Genomic DNA, 18216 nt, shown 5'->3' with positions numbered 1-18216 from the left:
TTAAATGCCACAATCGTATCTGCCTCTAACCGCCCACCCACACAGTGCGTTCCAGCACTCAACACCCTCAGTGTTAAAAAAGTTACCCCGCACAGCTCCTTTAAACTTTGCCCCATCTCCCCTCCCCTCCATTCCCCCTCCCCTCCATTCCCTCCTCCCCCCTCCCCTCCCCTCCCCCTCCCTCTTAAAGCAATGCCCTCCAGTCTCTGATTTGTCCATGGTGGGAATGTGGAAGCAATAAAAGCAGATTAAGGTTAGGAAAAAGACAAAATAATGGAGTAAGCGGGTCAAGCAGCAATTCTGGGGAAGAGGATGGGTGATGTTTCGGGTCGGGACACCTTTTTTGTCGTCCAGCATCTGCAGTTCCTCATGACTTCAGATGACAGTAAATGACTGCTTGACGGTCAGCATGGACTAAGTGGGCCAAATGGCCTGTTTCCGCACTGTATCGCTCCACCCACCGTCCTTTGGACATGCACGATGCGAAACAGACTCAAAGTCTGAAAATAATTTAATTTTTTTTAATCCAAGTCACAGTTTGCAGCTTTGAACAGCTTGTCAATGTAGACTACGGTTGATGTACTGTACAAACATGTTGGCTATTTGTCCAATGTTCTCCGTGGGGTGCATCTTGGTGTAGCTGATGAACTGGCGTCTCAGCTTCCTCAGTTCAGCCATGTGAAGGATGCGGGTCAGCTCGATGTGTCGAACGTTAAGGACATTTATGACAATCTAATGTTCACATAGAAAATAGATGCAGGAGGAGGCCATTTGGCCCTTCGAGCCAGCACCGCCATTCATTGTGATCATGGCTGATCATCCACAATCAGTAACCCGTGCCTGCCTTCTCCCCATATCCCTTGATTCCACTAGCCCCTAGAGCTCTATCTAACTGTCTTTTAAATTCATCCAATGAATTGGCCTCCACTGCCCTCTGTGGCAGAGAATTCCACAAATTCACAACTCTCTGGGTGAAAAAGCTTTTTCTCACCTCAGTTTTAAATGGCCTCCCCTTTATTCTTAGACTGTGTGTGGCCCCTGGTTCTGGACTCCCCCAACATTGGGAACATTTTTTCCTGCGTCTAGCTTGTCTAGTCCTTTTATAATTTTAGACTAAAATTATCGAATCTAAAATTATAAAAGGACTAGACAAGCTAGACGCAGGAAAAATGTTCCCAATGTTGGGGGAGCTCAGAACCAGGGGCCACAAAGTCTAAGAATAAAGTGGAGGCCATACAAGAAACATTCTTACAAAGGGGAGGCCATATAAGAAAGATTCAAACAAACATTCAGAGGAATACAATGCCGCATACAGTCGACACTCGTATCACATCCTCCAGAGATTCACCGTCCTTTCTTGTCTGGAGCTTCTGAAAACAGCCTTCATTTAAGTGAAACAAAAAAAAAATTTTAAGAAAATTGCGGCTACAGGAAATCACAAACAAAAACAACAAATGCTGGAAATACTTAGCAGGTTAGTCATCGTCTGCTGAGAGAGAAACAGAGTTAGGGTTGAAGACCGTGACTGTAACCAGACTCTTAAAACTCTGTAATAGCAAGAAACTGCAGATGCTGGTTTATACCAAAGAAGGACACAAAGTGCTGGAGTATCTCAGCGGGTCAGGCAACATATCTGGAGAACATGGATAGGGGACGTTTCGACAGGTCCTTCTACATGTCTGAAGAGGTGTCCCGACCTGAAACGTCACCAGATAAACTTTAAGTCTGAAGAAGGGTTCTGACCCGATACATCATCTATCCATGTTCTCCAGAGATGCTGCCTGACCCGCTGAGTTACTCCAGCACTCTGTGAAATGTCACCTATCCATGTTCTCCAGAGATGCTGCCTGACCCGCTGAGTTACTCCAGCACTCTGTGAAACGTCACCTATCCATGTTCTCCAGAGATGCTGCCTGACCCGCTGAGTTACTCCAGCACTCTGTGAAACGTCACCTATCCATGTTCTCCACAGATGCTGCCTGACCCGCTGAGTTACTCCAGCACTTTGTGCCTTTCTTTTCTTAAAACCTTCTGCTCCGTCAGTCCTTTGATTCGCAGTATTGAAAAAGTACTTTCTTACAACTAAAACCTCACATTTCCTTCCCACAGATGAAACGTGAATGGTTTTTTCATCCCACATACACTGCCTCAACTGCTGGTAATTTCCAGCATTTTCTGATTTTACTTCTACCATCATTTAAAGTTAGGTTTTGGATTTCACCCACTAGAGAAATAATTGTTCTCTCAAACCTTTAACACCTCAAGTTCTTAAGTTATTGGAGCAGAATTAGGCCATTCGACCCATGCAGTTTACTCCGCCATTCAATCTTGGCTGATCTATCTTTCCCTCTTAACCCCATTCTCCTGCCTTCTCCCCATAACCCCTGACACCCGTACTAATCAACAATCTGTTAATCTCTGCACAATAAATATCCATTAACTTGGCCTCCACAGCCGCCTGAGAACCACTATTGGAGTCAAGGGAGCTTTAGTCTATTTAATTCAACCTTTTGAACAGCAGTACAATTCTACTGAATGACTGTGGATGTTTATGTTAAATTTTATTTTATGTGGCTGTGTGTCTTGTTGCTTTTTACTTAGTATGGCTGTATGGTAACTCAAATTTCACTGCACCTTAATTGGTACATGTGACAATTAAATTGAGTCTTGAATCTTGACACCCATTGCCAACATTTTGGTGCAGTGGGCAGAACTGAAAGCTGAATGGGTTACATTTCACTTGTCCTTACAACTACTGGGCAACAGCAACAGTTAACCGAGACACAAGAGACTCCAGATGTGGGGAATCTTGAGCAAAATCAAAACAAAGTGCTGGAGTGACTGAGCGGGTCAGGCAGCATCTGTGGTGGAAACGGGCAAGGGGGAGGGTGGGAGATGGTGGAGTCACGGTCACTGTGGGAGTCGGTGGGTTTGTAATGGACGTCTGTCCCCTGTGATGGAGGCAGGGCGATTGAGAGAGGGGAGAGAAATGTCAGAGAGAGTCCAAGTGAATTTGAGGGCAGGGTGGTAAATCAGTAGAGTTGATGGATTTGAAGAGGCGGGAAGCATTTGAATCAAATTGAATACTTGAATGTCATACGTGACAAATCACAGGGAAATTCTTTGCTTGCATACCCAAGGTATGCAAATAGTTGCCATGTAAAGGGCGCCGACAAAATGCAAATCACATCCCCGTTGTAATCGTTAGTGCAGCAGAGAAAGAGTTGTGGAATGGTGCTGGGGTGTGTTTGCAACAAGGAGTGATCGACATAGCCAACACCACATAAAGCAGGTGCATCTTCTAACCCACCACTCTATCTCCAGGTACCTCAGGTCGGCCGACTTGGGGCTACTCACTATCCCGCGGTCTAGGCTTAAGCTCAGGGGTGACCGCGCTTTTGCGGTTGCAGCTCCTAGACTGTGGAACAGCATCCCTCTCCCCATCAGAACTGCCCCCTCCATCGACTCCTTTAAGTCCAGGCTCAAAACCTATTTCTACTCCCTAGCGTTTGAGGCCCTCTGAGGGGGCGCTGTGAACTGTTTATGTATGTGCTGTTATGTTTGTGTGCCATTGTATGATAGTTTCTTAGTACCTGAACTGATGTACAGCACTTTGGTCAACGTGGGTTGTTTTAAAATGTGCTGTACAAATAAAATTGACTTGACTTGACTAGCTGGAGCCCTTGTGGGTTGCAGGAGACAACTCTGTCCAACTCCATCCACAGCTGCTGCCTGACCCACTCAATTCCTCCAGCACTTTGTGTTTTTTTTTTTTAACTGCCCGCCAATGAATTTGTCTGCAAGACAGAACAGATGACAGAACACAGGGCACAAACTGTATTTAAGGGTGGCACGGTGGCGTAGCGGTAGAGTTGCTGCCTTACAGCGTTTGCAGCGCTGGAGACCAGGATTCGATCCCGACTACGGGCGCCGTCTGTACGGAGTTTGTACGTTCTCCCCGTGACCTGCGTGGGTTTTCCCCGAGATCTTTGGTTTCCTCCCACACTCCAAAGACGTACAGGTATGTAGGTCAATTGGCTTGATGTATGTGTAAATTGCCCTTAGTGTGTGTAGGATAGTGTTAGTGTGCGGGGATCGCTGGTCGGTGCGGACTCGGTGGGCTGAAGGGCCTGTTTCAGTGCTTTATCTCTAAACTAAACTGTGATCTTTCACATGGCAAACAACATAATTTACCCTCGTCTTTAAATAGGCTGTCAAAGGAAATCACAGCAACCTCTCCTTTAAAAGCGGGACAAATTTCTCAGGAAAAATGCATCAGGATAAATGCATCAGTATCTTTTTTTGTACATATAATCAGCTTTTCTAGGAACTGCTGTACCTGGACTGTTAAAACTCTGCTCTTTCAGTCCTAAAGCATGGAAACAAGCCCTTTGTCCACCAAGTTCATGTCGACCACCCATCACCCCGTACACTAGGACTAGCACTATCCTACACACCAGGGACAATTTACTGAAGCCAATTAGCCTACAAATCTGTACAACTTTGGAATGTAGGAGGAAACCAGACAAACCCTCGCGGTCACGGGCAGAACTTACAAACTGCGTACAGACAGTACCCGTAGTCATTCCATCTCATTACTTCTCTCCCGAGATGCTGCCTGACCTGCTGAGTTACTCCAGCATTTTGTGAATAAGTACCCGTAGTCAGGATCAAACTCGGTCGGCAGAAACTCTACCGATGCACCTTTGATTCTCCGTATTTAGAAAACACCTTTTTTAGACTCAAATAGATGATTCAACTTTTCCACACATTGAATCCCACCTGGCGCAAATTTTACTTCTGATTCAGATTCCCAGATTCGGTGCTAAAGTTGCTGGAATTGAACCCAAATGTAAACTTCTTTTCCCATCAGCCACCTCTGAGATTTAAAAGGATATCTTCACGTCGGTTCCCGGTACGGTAATCTGGTCTCCCGGTACACTTGTCTTCTGTGCGTTTAATATTGCCTGGGTTAAATGAACAGAGTTTTAAAGTTAGACTTTTAAGGAAGCTCACATTTTAAACGTCAATACTAACAGGTGTTTAGTTAGGGGTGGCATGGTTGCACAAAGGTAGAGTTGCCACCTGAGAGTCAGGGACCCGGGTTTGATCCTGACTGTGGGTGCCGTCTGAACAGAATTTGTACACTCTCCCCATGAATGCGTGGATTTTCCCCGGGATCGCCGGTTTCCTCCCACACTCCAAAGACATTCAGATTTGTGGGTGAAAATGTTCCCAATGTTGGGGGAAGTCCAGAACCAGGGGCCACACAGTCTTAGAATAAAGGGGAGACCATTTAAAACTGAGGTGAGAAAAAACGTTTTCACCCAGAGAGTTGAGAATTTGTGGAATTCTCTGCCACAGAGGGCAGTGGAGACCAATTCACTGGATGAATTTAAAAGAGAGTTAGATAGAGCTCTGGGGGCTAGCGGAATCAAGGGATATGGGGAGAAGGTAGGCACGGGTTACTGATTGTGGACGATCAGCCATGATCACAATGAATGGCGGTGCTGGCTCGAAGGGCCAAATGGCCTCCTCCTGCACCTATTCTCTATGTTTCTATGTATCTTTCCCCTGAAGAAGGCTCCTAAACCAAAATTTCACCTATCCATGTTCTCGAGAGATGTTGCCTGACCCGCTGAGTTACTCCACCAATTTGTGTCCTCTCAGGTACACAGGCTAGTTAGTGTATGATCACTAGTTAGCCATGATAACAAAGAATGGCAGTGCTGGCTCAAAGGGCCAAATGGCCTCCTCCTGCACCTATTTTCGATGTTTCTAAGTGGTGGAGGCAGATACAAGTATAATGTTTAAAAGACATTTGGAAAGTAATTGGGTAGGAAGGACAGAGAGGGAACTGGGCAAATGCATCATGGTCGGCAGGGACGAGTTGGGCAGAAGAACGCATTGCTGTGCTGTACAGTTGTGTCCCTTCTGACCAGCAAGAAGACAACTCACCATTAGCATTTCCTGTGTAGCTCTGTCCAACTCGTACATGAAGTTTGCAGAGGAAAGTGGTTGCTGAAAAAGATTAGACATCATTATATCATATCTAGTTACTGAAATCAAATAACAATAGACAATAGGTGCAGGAGGAGGCCATTCGGCCCGTCGAGCTAGCACCACCATTCAATGTGATCATGGCTGATCATTCTCAATCAGTACCCCGTTCCTGCCTTCTCCCCATACACCCTGACTCCGCTATCCTTAAGAGCTCTATCTAGCTCTCTCTTGAATGCATTCAGAGAATTGGCCTCCACTGCCTTCTGAGGCAGAGAATTCCACAGATTCACAACTCTCTGACTGAAAAAGTTTTTCCTCATCTCAGTTCTAAATGGCCTACCCCTTATTCTTAAACTGTGGCCCCTTGTTCTGGACTCCCCCAACATTGGGAACATGTTTCCTGCCTCTAACGTGTCCAACCCCTTAATAATCTTATACAAGAAGCTTTGCTTCTCCTCTATCCAGTTCATAAGGTCATAAGTGATAGGAGAAGAATTAGACCATTCGGCCCATCGTCTACTTCGCCATTCCATCACGGCTGATCTATCTTTCCCTCCCAACCACATTCTCCTGCCTTCTCCCCGTAACCCCTGACACCCGTACTAATCAAGAATCAGGTCCTTTGGAGTGCAGGCGGCACTCCTAAGGACCTTCTACAACACGGTGGTTGCATCGGCCATTTTCTATGGAGTGGTCTGCTGGAGCAGCAGCATCTCAGCGGCGGAAGGGAAGAGATTCGACAAGCCTGTCAGGAAGGCCAGCTCTGTCCTGGGTTGCCCCCTCGACTCAGTGCAGGCGGTGGGAGAGAGGAGAATGATGGCAAAGTTAACATCGCTGCTGGACAACGACTCCCACCCCATGCAGGACACTGTCACTGCACTGAGTAGCTCCTTCAGTGACAGACTCCTTCACCCCAAGTGCGTGAAGGAGAGATATAGGAGGTCCTTCCTTCCCGCTGCTGTGAGACTGCACAACCAGCACTGCTCCCAGCAGACGAGTCAACAATAACAGCTAAGAACACACAGAAAACTGATGACAATTTATCCTTGTCTTTACTTTTATTTATAATGAATGATCTCTTGCTATCCACTTTGCTGCTGTAATACTGTAAATTTCCCCGGTGTGGGACGAATATAGGAATATATTATATTATTATTATTATCTATCTATCTCAGCCTTAAAAATATCCATTGACTTGGCCACCACAGCCTTCTGTGGCAAAGAATTCCACAGTTACCATCCTCTCACTAAAGAAATTCCCTTTCATCTCCTTCCTAAAGGAACATCTTTTAATTCTGAGGCTATGGCCTCTGGTCCTAGACTCTCCCACTAGTGGAAACATCTTCTCCACATTCACACCATCCAAGCTTTTCCCTATTCGATGTTTAATCTGCCAAACGATGACACATTTAAACTTTCATCCCTGATCGGAATTTGTTTGTGGATCTGGAACTTTCCCCTGCACTTCTTTATTCTGGAGGGCAGGAGGATGAAGGGTGATCTTATGGAGGTGTACAACATCATGTGAGGTATAGATTGGGTTAACGCACAGAGTCTTTTAAAACAGAATAGGGAAATCAACAACCAGAAGACGTGGGTTTAAGGTGAGAGGAGGGGGGGAGATTTAATAGGAACCCGAGGGGTAACTTTTTTTTACACAAAGGGTAGTGGATGTATGTAACAAGCTGCCGGAGGAAGTAGTTGAAGTTGGTACCATCCCAACGTTTAAGAAGAATTGAGACAGGGTCATGGGTAGGACAGGTCTAGAGGGATTTGGGCCAAATGCAGGCAGGTGGAACGAGTGTAGATGGGGCATGTTGGACTTATGGGGCACCATGTTTCCATGACTGAAATAAAGCAAATAAAATGATCAGATTGTAGGCAATGAATTCAAGATCAAACAAAAACAACCTCCTCCTAAGGATAGATTTACCAGTCACTTAAATGCAAGCCCTGAGGTTATTACCTCATAGAATTTCTAATTTAAGGATAATTTACCAAAAAACGTTCCTTTTTGAGAACAACCCCAAATGATAACACTTTGCTGAATCCATAACGAACAATAGTTGATTGGACTTTCTCTTGCACTAAACGTTATTCCCCTATCATGTACCTGTACACTGTGGACGGCTCGACTGTAATCATGTATAGCAGGGCCGTCTTAACGCATGGGCCTGATGGGCACTTGCCTGGGGCCCCACGAGCATAGGGCCCCCATGCTGATCTGTGTACGTTAAGTGACTTGCAATAAATAAATACTACTTTAAAAATGTAGGTTCAATAAGTGCTTTTTTCGCAACATTTTCGGTCCCTAAGTGTTTTTTTCGCAACATTTTCCATCCCTAAGTGCTTCTCACAGCGATCTGTTTCGCAACAATTAGCTCCCTAAGTGCTTTGCTTTTCCATCCCTAAGTGCTTCTCACGGCGATCTGTAAGTGCTTTTCGCAACAATGTAGCACCCTAAGTCCATCGCTAAGTGCTTTTCGGTAAGTGCTTTTCGCCGGCACGACAGGGGGGGGCTGGTAGGGAAGGGGGGGTGGGGGAGAGTAACGGTGGGGGCGACGGGGAGGGTGGGAGGAGGAGAGAGTGGGGGTGAGTAGTTGTCGTAGGGGCCCCAGTACACTGCTTTGCCCGGGGCCCATAATGCTGTAAAGACGGCCCTGATGTATAGCCTTTCTACTGACTGGTTAGCACGCAACTAGAGAGGGGTCCTGAGCTACCGTCTACCTCACTGGAGACCCTCGGACTACCTTTAATCGGACTTTATCTTGCACTAAACGTTATTCCCTTTATCATGTATCTGCACTGTGAATGGCTTGATTGTAATCATGTATTGTCTTTCTGCTGACTGGTCAGCACGCATCAAAAGCTGTTCACTGTACCTCGGTACACGTGACAATAAACTAAACTGAAACTAAAGACAGCACTCCTCCCCATCCTACCCCTGCCCCACCCCACACTCTGATAAGGAAGCAGACAAGCTGTGGCATTGAAGAGGATTTTCGATAGGCATATGGATAGGTAGGGAATGGAGGGATATGGATCACGTGGGGGCAGAGGAGATTAGTTTAACACGGCATAGTCACATTGTGGGCTGAAGGGCCTGTTTCGGGAGATCTTATCGAAACGTATAAGATTATTAAGGGGTTGGACACGTTAGAGGCAGGAAACATGTTCCCAATGTTGGGGGAGTCCAGAACCAGGGGCCACAGTTTAAGAATAAGGGGTAGGCCATTTAGAACTGAGATGAGGAAAAACTTTTTCAGTCAGAGAGTTGTGAATCTGTGAAATTCTCTGCCTCAGAAGGCAGTGGAGGCCAATTCTCTGAATGCATTCAAGAGAGAGCTAGATAGAGCTCTTAAGGATAGCGGAGTCAGGGGGTATGGGGAGAAGGCAGGAACGGGGTACTGATTGAGAATGATCAGCCATGATCACATTGAATGGCGGTGCTGGCTCGAAGGGCCGAATGGCCTCCTCCTGCACCTATTGTCTATTGTCTACTGTCCCTAAGTTATAACTACTCATAGAAGTGTTTATAGAATGTGAATTGTGCCACACCGATAGAGTTGTGGCACTGTGCCACACCGGTAGAGTTGCTGCCTTACAGCTCCAGAGACCCGGGTTCGATTCTGGCTATGGGTGCTTGTCTGTACGGAGTTTGTACGTTCTCCCCGTGACCTGCGTGGGTTTTCTCAGCGATCTCCAGTTTCCTCCCACACTCCAAAGACAAACAGGTTTGTAGGTTAATTGGCTTGGTATAATTGTAAATTGTCCCCAGTATGTGTAGGATATTGTTCATTTACGGGAATTGCTGGTCGGCGTGGATTCGGTGGGCTGAAAGGCCTGTATCTGCGCTGTATCACTAAACTAAACGTGAAGATTTTGAAATGATTATTCTGGCTTTGCTTGTTCCCTAAAACAAAGCTTGAATTCATCGATAAGGGGTGATCTTATAGAGGTAGACAAAATCATGAGAGGAATAGATCGGGTAGATGCAAAGACTCTCTTGCCCAGAGTAAGTGAATGGAGTCAAGTCAAGTCAATTTAATTTTATTTGTATAACACATTTAAAAACAACCCACGTTGACCAAAGTGCTGTACATCAGTTCAGGTACTAAGAAACGAACATACAATGGCACACAAACATAACAGCACATACATAAACACTTCACAGCGCCCCCTCAGAGGGCCACAAACGCTAGGGAGTAGAAATTGGACTTAAAGGAGTCAATGGAGGGGGCAGTTCTGATGGGGAGAGGGATGCAGTAGTCTCGGCGGGAGGAATTGAATGCGTGGATGATTTTTTCAATGTCGTCAAATTGGAGGAATGGTTTGATTTTAGCTAAGGTACGAAGCTGGAAGAAGCTGGCTTTTACCACAGCGTTGACGTTCTTGTCAAACTTTAGAGGACAAGAGGGCATAGGTTTAAGGTAAAGGGGAAAAGATTTACATTGAAACATAGAAAATAGGTGCAGGAGGAGACCATTCGGCCCTTCAAGCCAGCACCGCCATTCATTGTGATCATGGCTGATTATCCACAATCAGTAACCCGTGCCTGCCTTCTCCCCATATCCCTTGATTCCGCTAGCCCCTAGAGCTCTATCAAACTCTCTTTTAACTTCATCCAGTGAATTTGGCCTCCACTGCCTTAGGCAGAGAATTCCACAAACTCACAACTCTCTGGGTGAAAAAGTTTTTTTCTCATCTCAGTTTTAAATGGCCTCCCCTTTATTCTTAGACTGTGTGGCCCCTGGTTCTGGACTCCCCCAACATTGGGAACATTTTTCCTGCATCTAGCTTATGAAGGGGAAAAGATTTAATAGGAACCCGAGGGGTAACATTTTCCACACAAAGGGTGGCGGGTGTATGGAACAAGCTGCCAGAGGAGGTAGTTGAGGCTGGGATATCCCAATGTTTAAGAAACAGTTAGACAGGTACATTGATAGGACAGGTTTGGAGGGATATGGGCCAAACACAGGCAGGTGGGACTAGTGCAGCTGGGACATGTTGGCCAGTGTGGGCAAGTTGGGCTAAAGGGCCTGTTTCCATGCTCTATGACTCCACTGTCCAGACCAACCCTGGATACCCACTCCATCCCACAGGCTTCCCTCCGGCCCTCACTTACGTTGAGCGTTGACTGGTTGGGCGGCGGTGGCTTCCTGTGGAAGATGGCGTCGTTTATCGCCTGGAATGGGAGCGTATCGTCTTTCTGAATGGTGAAGAGTGGGCTGTCCCATCGGTTCCTCGCATCGGGAGCCTCAAACCTCATCACCAGCGCGTCGAAGCTGCAGGCAGTGCAAGCATTTACAACCAGTTCAAACCCAGAGCTTCAGTTTAGCTTAGTTTTGTTTAGAGATACAGCGCGGAAACAGGCCCTTCGGCCCACCGAGTCCGCACCGACCAGCGATCCCCGCACATTAACATTATCCCACACACACTAGGGACAATTTTACATTCATACCAAGTCGATTAACCTACAAACCTGTACGTCTTTGGAGTGTGGGAGGAAACCGAAGATCTCGGTGGAAACCCACGCAGTCACGGGGAGAACGTACAAACTCCGTACAGACAGCACCCGGAGTCGGGATCGAACCCGGGTCTCTGGGGATGCAAGCGCTGTATGGCAGCAACTCTACCGCTGCGCCAGTAGGTAACTGGGAATCGCAGCGATAGAATGAGTTGGCATTTAAGAGGCTTTCAGATGGGCACATTGAGGGATACGAATCACAGAAGCCATAAAGGCATCATGTTTGGAGCGGACATGGTGGGCTGAAGGACAGAACTACACTGTTCTATGTTTAGTTTAGTTTAGTTTAATTCAGAGATACTGTGTGGTAGCAGGCCCTTCAGCCCACCGAGTCCGCATCGACCAACGATCACCCCAACGCTAGTTCTACATTATCCCACCCTACACCCTAGGGGCAATTTACAGAAACCAATTAATCTATAAATCCAAGACAGACACAAGTGCCAGAGTAACTAGGCGGATCCAGCAGCCTCTCTGGAGAAAAGTAATAGGTGACATTTTGGGTCGGATCCAATCAAGGGTTCTCCAAACTTCTGAACTATTCCAGCACTTGGTGTCAAAGGTATTTATTTCACAAAATGCTGGAGTAACTCAGCAGGTCAGGCAGCATCTCAGGAGCGAAGGAATGGGTGACGTTTCTTCAGACTGAAGAAGGGTCTCGAGTCGAAACGTCACCCATTCCTTCTCTCCTGAGATGCTGCCTGACCTGCTGAGTTACTCCAGCATTTTGTGAAATAAATACCTTCGATTTGTACCAGCATCTGCAGTTATTTTCTTACAGCACTTTGTGTCTATCGCTGGTATAAGAATGATCTCAAAATGGGGAAATTTACAGAAGCCAATTAACCTGCAAATCTCCACGTCTTTGGAACGTGCGAGGAAACCGAAGCACCTGGAGAAAACCCATGTGGTCACGGGGAGAAGGTATAAACTCCAGGCAGCCAGCACCCATAGTCAGGATCGAACACAAACCTGGGTCACTGGTGCTGTGAGGCAGCAGCTTGCAATTATATTCCTGGATCCAGGAACATCTCAAACCGTGAATGGCCTCCAGGCTTGGAGCCAAGGCTCTTGGAAGTGGATCAGTGGCAGTGCTTCCACAGACTGGCTTGCAGTCACCCCACAGCCACGAGTCATCATCAGAATAGTAGGACACTTGTCATGGACAATGACAGTAAGGCCAGTGGAATCTCAATCCTGCACAGAGTCTCTTGCTCAAAGTGGGGGAGATCGAGACCCCAGAGGGCATAGGTTTACGTTGAAGGGGGTAAGATTTTATAGGAATCTGAGAGAAAACTTTTTCATGCAAAGGGTAGACACAAAATGCTGGAGTAACTCAGTGGGTCAGGCAGCATCTCGGGAGAGAAGGAATGGGTGACGTTTCGGGTCTGAAGAAGGGTCTCGACCCGAAACGTCACCCATTCCTTCTCCCCTCAGATGCTGCCTGACCCACTGAGTTACTCCAGCATTTTGTGTCTACCTTCGATTTGAACCAGCATCTGCAGTTATTTTCCTACACTTCATGTAAAGGGTGGTGGATATATGGAACAAGCTGCCAGAGGTGGTAGTTGAGGCAGGGACTATCACAATGTTTAACTGGTACATGGATAGGATAGGTTTAGAGGGATACAGGCTAAACACAAGCAAATGTGGACTAGCGCAGATGGGACTTGTTGGTCGTTGTGGGCAAGTTGGGCCGAAGGGCTTGTTTCCACACTTTATGACTCTAGAACAGTGCATGAGTAAAGATCCATGAGTGGTTTCCAGTTGAACCATCGGCAAGGCAAGCTGAGAAGGTGCCAGGGTGGATGTTGACTCAGGAAGGGGGGAATGGAGGGCATCACTCAGGAAGGGGGGAATGGAGGGCATCAATGGGCTTACATTTCCTGGGAGTATTGTTGCTCTGGCTCCCTGCTCTGGTTCCATGATGAACAGACATCAACCGCAGTCTCACAGTGAATCTGCAAGCAACACCAACAACAAAGGCATGAACAGATAGAATTTTAAAATAGAACTGGAGCCATCAAGAACTTTGGGCTGTGTGCGAAGGAATAGCAGATGCTGGTTTACACTAAAGATAGCCAGAAAATGCTGATCCGAAACGTCATCTATTCCTTTTCTCCAGAGATGATGCCATGCCCGCTGTGTTACTCCAGCATTTGGTGTCAATCTTCCCTCTAAACCTTTCCTATCCACGTATCTCCTTTATATTTCTCTCACATTAAACCTATGCCTTCTAGTTTAAGACTCCCTCATTCCAGGAACAAGACTACATCTACTTGGTATATTGAGAGATACAGCGCGGAAACAGGCCCTTTCGGCCCACCGAGTCCGCGCCGACCAGCGATCCCCGCACATTAACTCTATCCCACACCCACAAGAGACAATTTTTACATTTACCAAGTCAATTAACCTACAAACCTGCACGTCTTTGGAGTGTGGGAGGAAACCGAAGATCTCGGAGAAAACCCACGCGGGTCACGGGGAGAACGTACAAACCCCGTGCAGACAGCACCCGTAGTCGGGATGGAACCCGGGTCTCCGGCGCTGCATTCGCTGTAAGGTAGCAACTCTACCGCTGTGCCACCGTGACCACCCGGTTAACATCATTGTTCACAGACTCTCACATGTGAATCAATAATCCATAGCTGCCTCTCTTCTCCAAACATCCCGTGACTGACATTCATTGCCCTGCCAGACTGCTTATCTCACAGCAAATCCTGAATCAATCAACATTTCATCAGGAGGCCTCCCGTCTCAACATAGATTCTGCTTCCTTACCTCCCTCACCCTTTCCTTCCTGGTCATGGTTTGGCTTACCAAGATTTTTTTTTTGTGTTTTCTTTTGCTATAAATCTTCCCAGACATTCGCTGCCCGATTTCCTACTCCCTGACCACCATTCCACCCAATTATGTCATTTATGATTTTATAAACCTCTGTAAGGGCCCCCCTCAGCTTCCCAGCTAATCCAAACTCTCCTCATAAGGAAAACCCTCCATTCCAGGCCACACCCTGTTGATCTATTCTACACTCTTTCTATTTTTTTTAATTAGAGATACAGCGCGGAAACAGGCCCTTCAGCCCACCGGGTCCGCGCCGCCCAGCGATCCCCACACACTAACACTATCCTACACCCTAGGGACAATTTTTTTTACATTTGCCCAGCCAATTAACCTACATACCTGTATGTCTTTGGAGTGTGGGAGGAAACCAAATATCTCGGAGAAAACCCACGTAGGTCACGGGTAGAACGTACAAACTCCGTACAGACAGCACCCGTAGTCAGGATCGAACCTGAGTCTCCGGCGCTGCAATCGCTGTAAGGCAGCAACTCTACCGCTGCGCCACCGTGCCGCGCTAATGCTTTCTAATGCTTCCATATCCTTCCTGTATTGTGGTGATCACAACTGTGCGCAATACTGCAGATGCAGCCTGGCCATTGTTCTGTGCAGCTACAATATAACATCCCAACTCGTTCACTCAATGCCGTAGCGTATAGAAACACAGAAAATAGGGGCAGGAGGAGGCCCTTCGAGCCAGCACAAGAACACAAGAAAATAGGAGCAGGAGTAGGCCAACCGGCACCTTGAGCCCGCTCCGCCATTCAATACGATCATGGCTGATCCTACCCCAACCCCCTTCCCACTATCGCCCTTCTTCCCACCCAAAAGAACCGTATGATCTCCTGGGAGAGGCGAAAAACCGGATAAAAACCCAGGCCAATTTGGGGAAAAAATCCGGGAAATTCCTCTCCGACCCCAAGCTAGGCGATCGAAACTTGTCCAGGAGATTACTCAGGTCTTACTATACTAACAATAGCTCATGTCCACTTCCCTGCCCGCTCCCCGTAACCCCTAATTCCCTTGTCTATTAAAAAACAATCTATTTCTGTTTTAAATTTATTTAACGTTCCTGCTTCCACAGCTCCCTGAGGCAGCGAATTCCACAGACTAACCACCCTCTGAGTGAAGAAGTTTCTCCTCATCTTAGTTTTAAAAGAGCCCCCTCTTATTCTAAGACTATGCCCCCTAGTTCTGGTCTCCCCGATCATCGGAAACATCTTTAGCGCATCCACCCGATCAAGGCCCCTCACGATCTTATACGTTTCAATAAGATCGCCTCTCATTCTTCTGAACTCCAATGAGAAAAGTCCCAACCTACTTAACCTTTCCTCATATGTCAACCCCCTCATCCCTGGAATTAACCGTGTAAACCTTCTCTGCACTGCCTCCAGAGCAAGTACATCCTTTCTTAAATATGGACACCAAAACTGCACACAGTATTCCAAATGCAGTCTTACCAATACTGTATACAGCTGCAGCAACACCTCCCTACTTTTATACTCTATCCCCCTGGCAATAAAGGCTAAGACTCCATTGGCCTTCCTAATCACTTGCTGCACCTGCATACTAACTTTTTGTGATTCCTGTACTAGTACCCCCAGGTCCCTTTGCGTTGTATTACCACGCAGCTCCTCCCCATTTAGAAAATAACTTGCTTTATGATTTTTTTTTCCCAAAATGCTGCCATTCATTGTGATCATGGCTGATCATCCACAATCAGTAACCCGTGCCTGCCTTTTCCCCACATCTCCCCACATCCCTTGATTCCACTAGCCCCTACAGCTCTATCTAACTCTCTTTTAAATTCATCCAGTGGATTGGCCTCCACTGTCTTCTGTGGCAGAGAACTCCACAAATTCACAACTCTCTGGGTGAGAAAGTTTTTTCTCATCTCAGTTTTAAATGGCCACCCCATTATTCTGAGACTGTGGCCCCAGCTTCTGGACTCCCCTAACATTGGGAACATTTTTCCTGCATCTAGCTTGTCCAGTCCTTTTATAATTTTATACGTTTCTAATAATATCCCCTCTCATCCTTCTAAATTCCAGTGAATCTATATAAAGGCAGGCAAGCATGCTGAATGCCTTCTTCACTGCCTTCTTCAGGGAGCAAAGAACGTGCATGTCAAGGGTTTGCTGTCTAACCACAGTTCTGGGTTCCCTGTCATTTACTGCATATGACATTGCAATACACATTATGATGAGGAGATGAGGAAAAGCTTTTTCAGTCAGAGTTGTAAATCTGTGAAATTCACTGCCTCAGAAGGCAGTGGAGGCCAATTCTCCGAATGTATTCAAGAGAGAGCTAGATAGAGCTCTTAAGGATAGCGGAGTCAAGGGGTATGGGGAGAAGGCAGGAACGGGGTACTGATTGAGAATAATCAGCCATGATCACATTGAATGGTGGTGCTAGCGCGAAGGGGCGAATGGCCTACTCCTGCACCTATTATTTATTGTCTATTGAAGCCCACAGGGTCACAGGGAGAATGTGCAAAGTCCACACAGACAGCACCCGTGGTCAGGATCATACCCGGGTCTCTGGTGCTGTGAGGTAGCAGCTCGACAGCTGTGCCACCTGTATCCCCTCTAAGATCCATCATGCAATCATTATTCACTGAAAAACTAATTTATCTCATCAATACATTAGTGTTCTTAAGCTTTTTGTGCCCAAATTAACTCCCACATTCTCTTCAAAAGGAGAGCAAAGGATTTGGCAGCAGGAAGTATGAAAAGTGCTCACTTTCTTTTAGACAATAGGTGCAGGAGTAGGCTATTCGGCCCTTCGAGCCAGCACCACCATTCAATGTGATCATGGCTGATCATTCTCAATCAGTACCCTGTTCCTGTCTTCTCCCCAGCCATGATCACATTGAATGGCGGTGCTGGCTTGAAGGGCCGAATGGCCTCCTCCTGCACCTATTGTCTATTTCCTCCCAAAGTCGTGCAGGTTTGTAGGTTAATTGTCTTTGATAAAGTTGTCCCTAGCATGTCGGGTAGAGCTAGGTGATTGCTGGTGGGCATGGACACCGTGGGCAGAAGGGCCTGTTTCAGTGCTGTATCACTAACGTAAGATCTTCAGAACGCCCCACGTCACAGCCTTCAAATGAGCCGCAAAAGTCAAGATATTTGTTGTGCTTCTCAGGGAGATTAGTAAGTAATAATCGGAGGTAGACACAAAAAGCTGCAGTAACTCAGCGGGTCAGGCAGCATCTCTGGAGAGAAGGAACGGATGTGGTTTCGGGTCGAGACCCTTCTTCAGACTGGAGTGCTCCAGAGCTTGGTCTGCACAAAATGGAACCAACAGGTCGGGACTGAGTAAACATCATGACAGACGATTGACACAAAATGCCGGAGTAACTCAGCGGGACAGGCAGCATCTCTGGAGGGAAGGAATGGGTGACGTTTCAGGTCGAGACCCTTCTTCAGACTGGTTAGGGATCAACACAAAAAGCTGGAGTAATGCAGCATATCTGGAGAGAAGGAATGGGTGACTTTTGACAGTGTGTACTTTGTGTTTAATGCCTCGTGAAGGTGTCTCTCTCCCTCCCTCTGTAAAAAGAATTAAAATGGCAGAGAAGCAATTCTCAGCAGGCATAAAGGAACAGTGAGAAAAAAGATTTGTAATTCAATATTTTACCGCATATCTTATCTTACTGAAACATATAAGATTATTAAGGGATTGGACAAGTTAGAGGCAGGAAACATGTTTCCAATGTTGGGGGAGTCCAGAACCAGAGGCCACAGTTTAAGAATAAGGGGTAGGCCATTTAGAACGGAGATGAGGAAAATCTTTTTCACTCAGTTGTAAATCTGTGGAATTCTCTGCCTGAGAAGGTCGTGGAG

General features: G+C 46.7%; 1 protein-coding gene across 1 annotated transcript in view; it reads right to left on the bottom strand.

Moving 5' to 3' along the window:
* Positions 1–506: 506 nt before the first annotated feature.
* The window catches only part of kti12 (KTI12 chromatin associated homolog), a 33943-nt gene continuing 16233 nt past the window's right edge, over positions 507–18216 (bottom strand). Inside the window, exons 5-9 of the mRNA XM_078429764.1 lie at positions 13412–13491; positions 11129–11288; positions 5959–6021; positions 4899–4967; positions 507–702 (exon numbers count right to left, since the gene is read on the bottom strand). Of these exons, the coding sequence (XP_078285890.1) occupies positions 559–702; positions 4899–4967; positions 5959–6021; positions 11129–11288; positions 13412–13491 (516 nt within the window). The 3' untranslated portion in view covers positions 507–558. The remainder of the gene's footprint in view (positions 703–4898; positions 4968–5958; positions 6022–11128; positions 11289–13411; positions 13492–18216) is intronic.

Source organism: Rhinoraja longicauda, chromosome 38, assembly GCF_053455715.1.
Source record: "Rhinoraja longicauda isolate Sanriku21f chromosome 38, sRhiLon1.1, whole genome shotgun sequence".
Lineage (NCBI taxonomy): Eukaryota > Metazoa > Chordata > Chondrichthyes > Rajiformes > Arhynchobatidae > Rhinoraja > Rhinoraja longicauda.
Note: the sequence above shows the minus strand (reverse complement) of the source record. Positions and strands in the feature narration are given on the sequence as shown.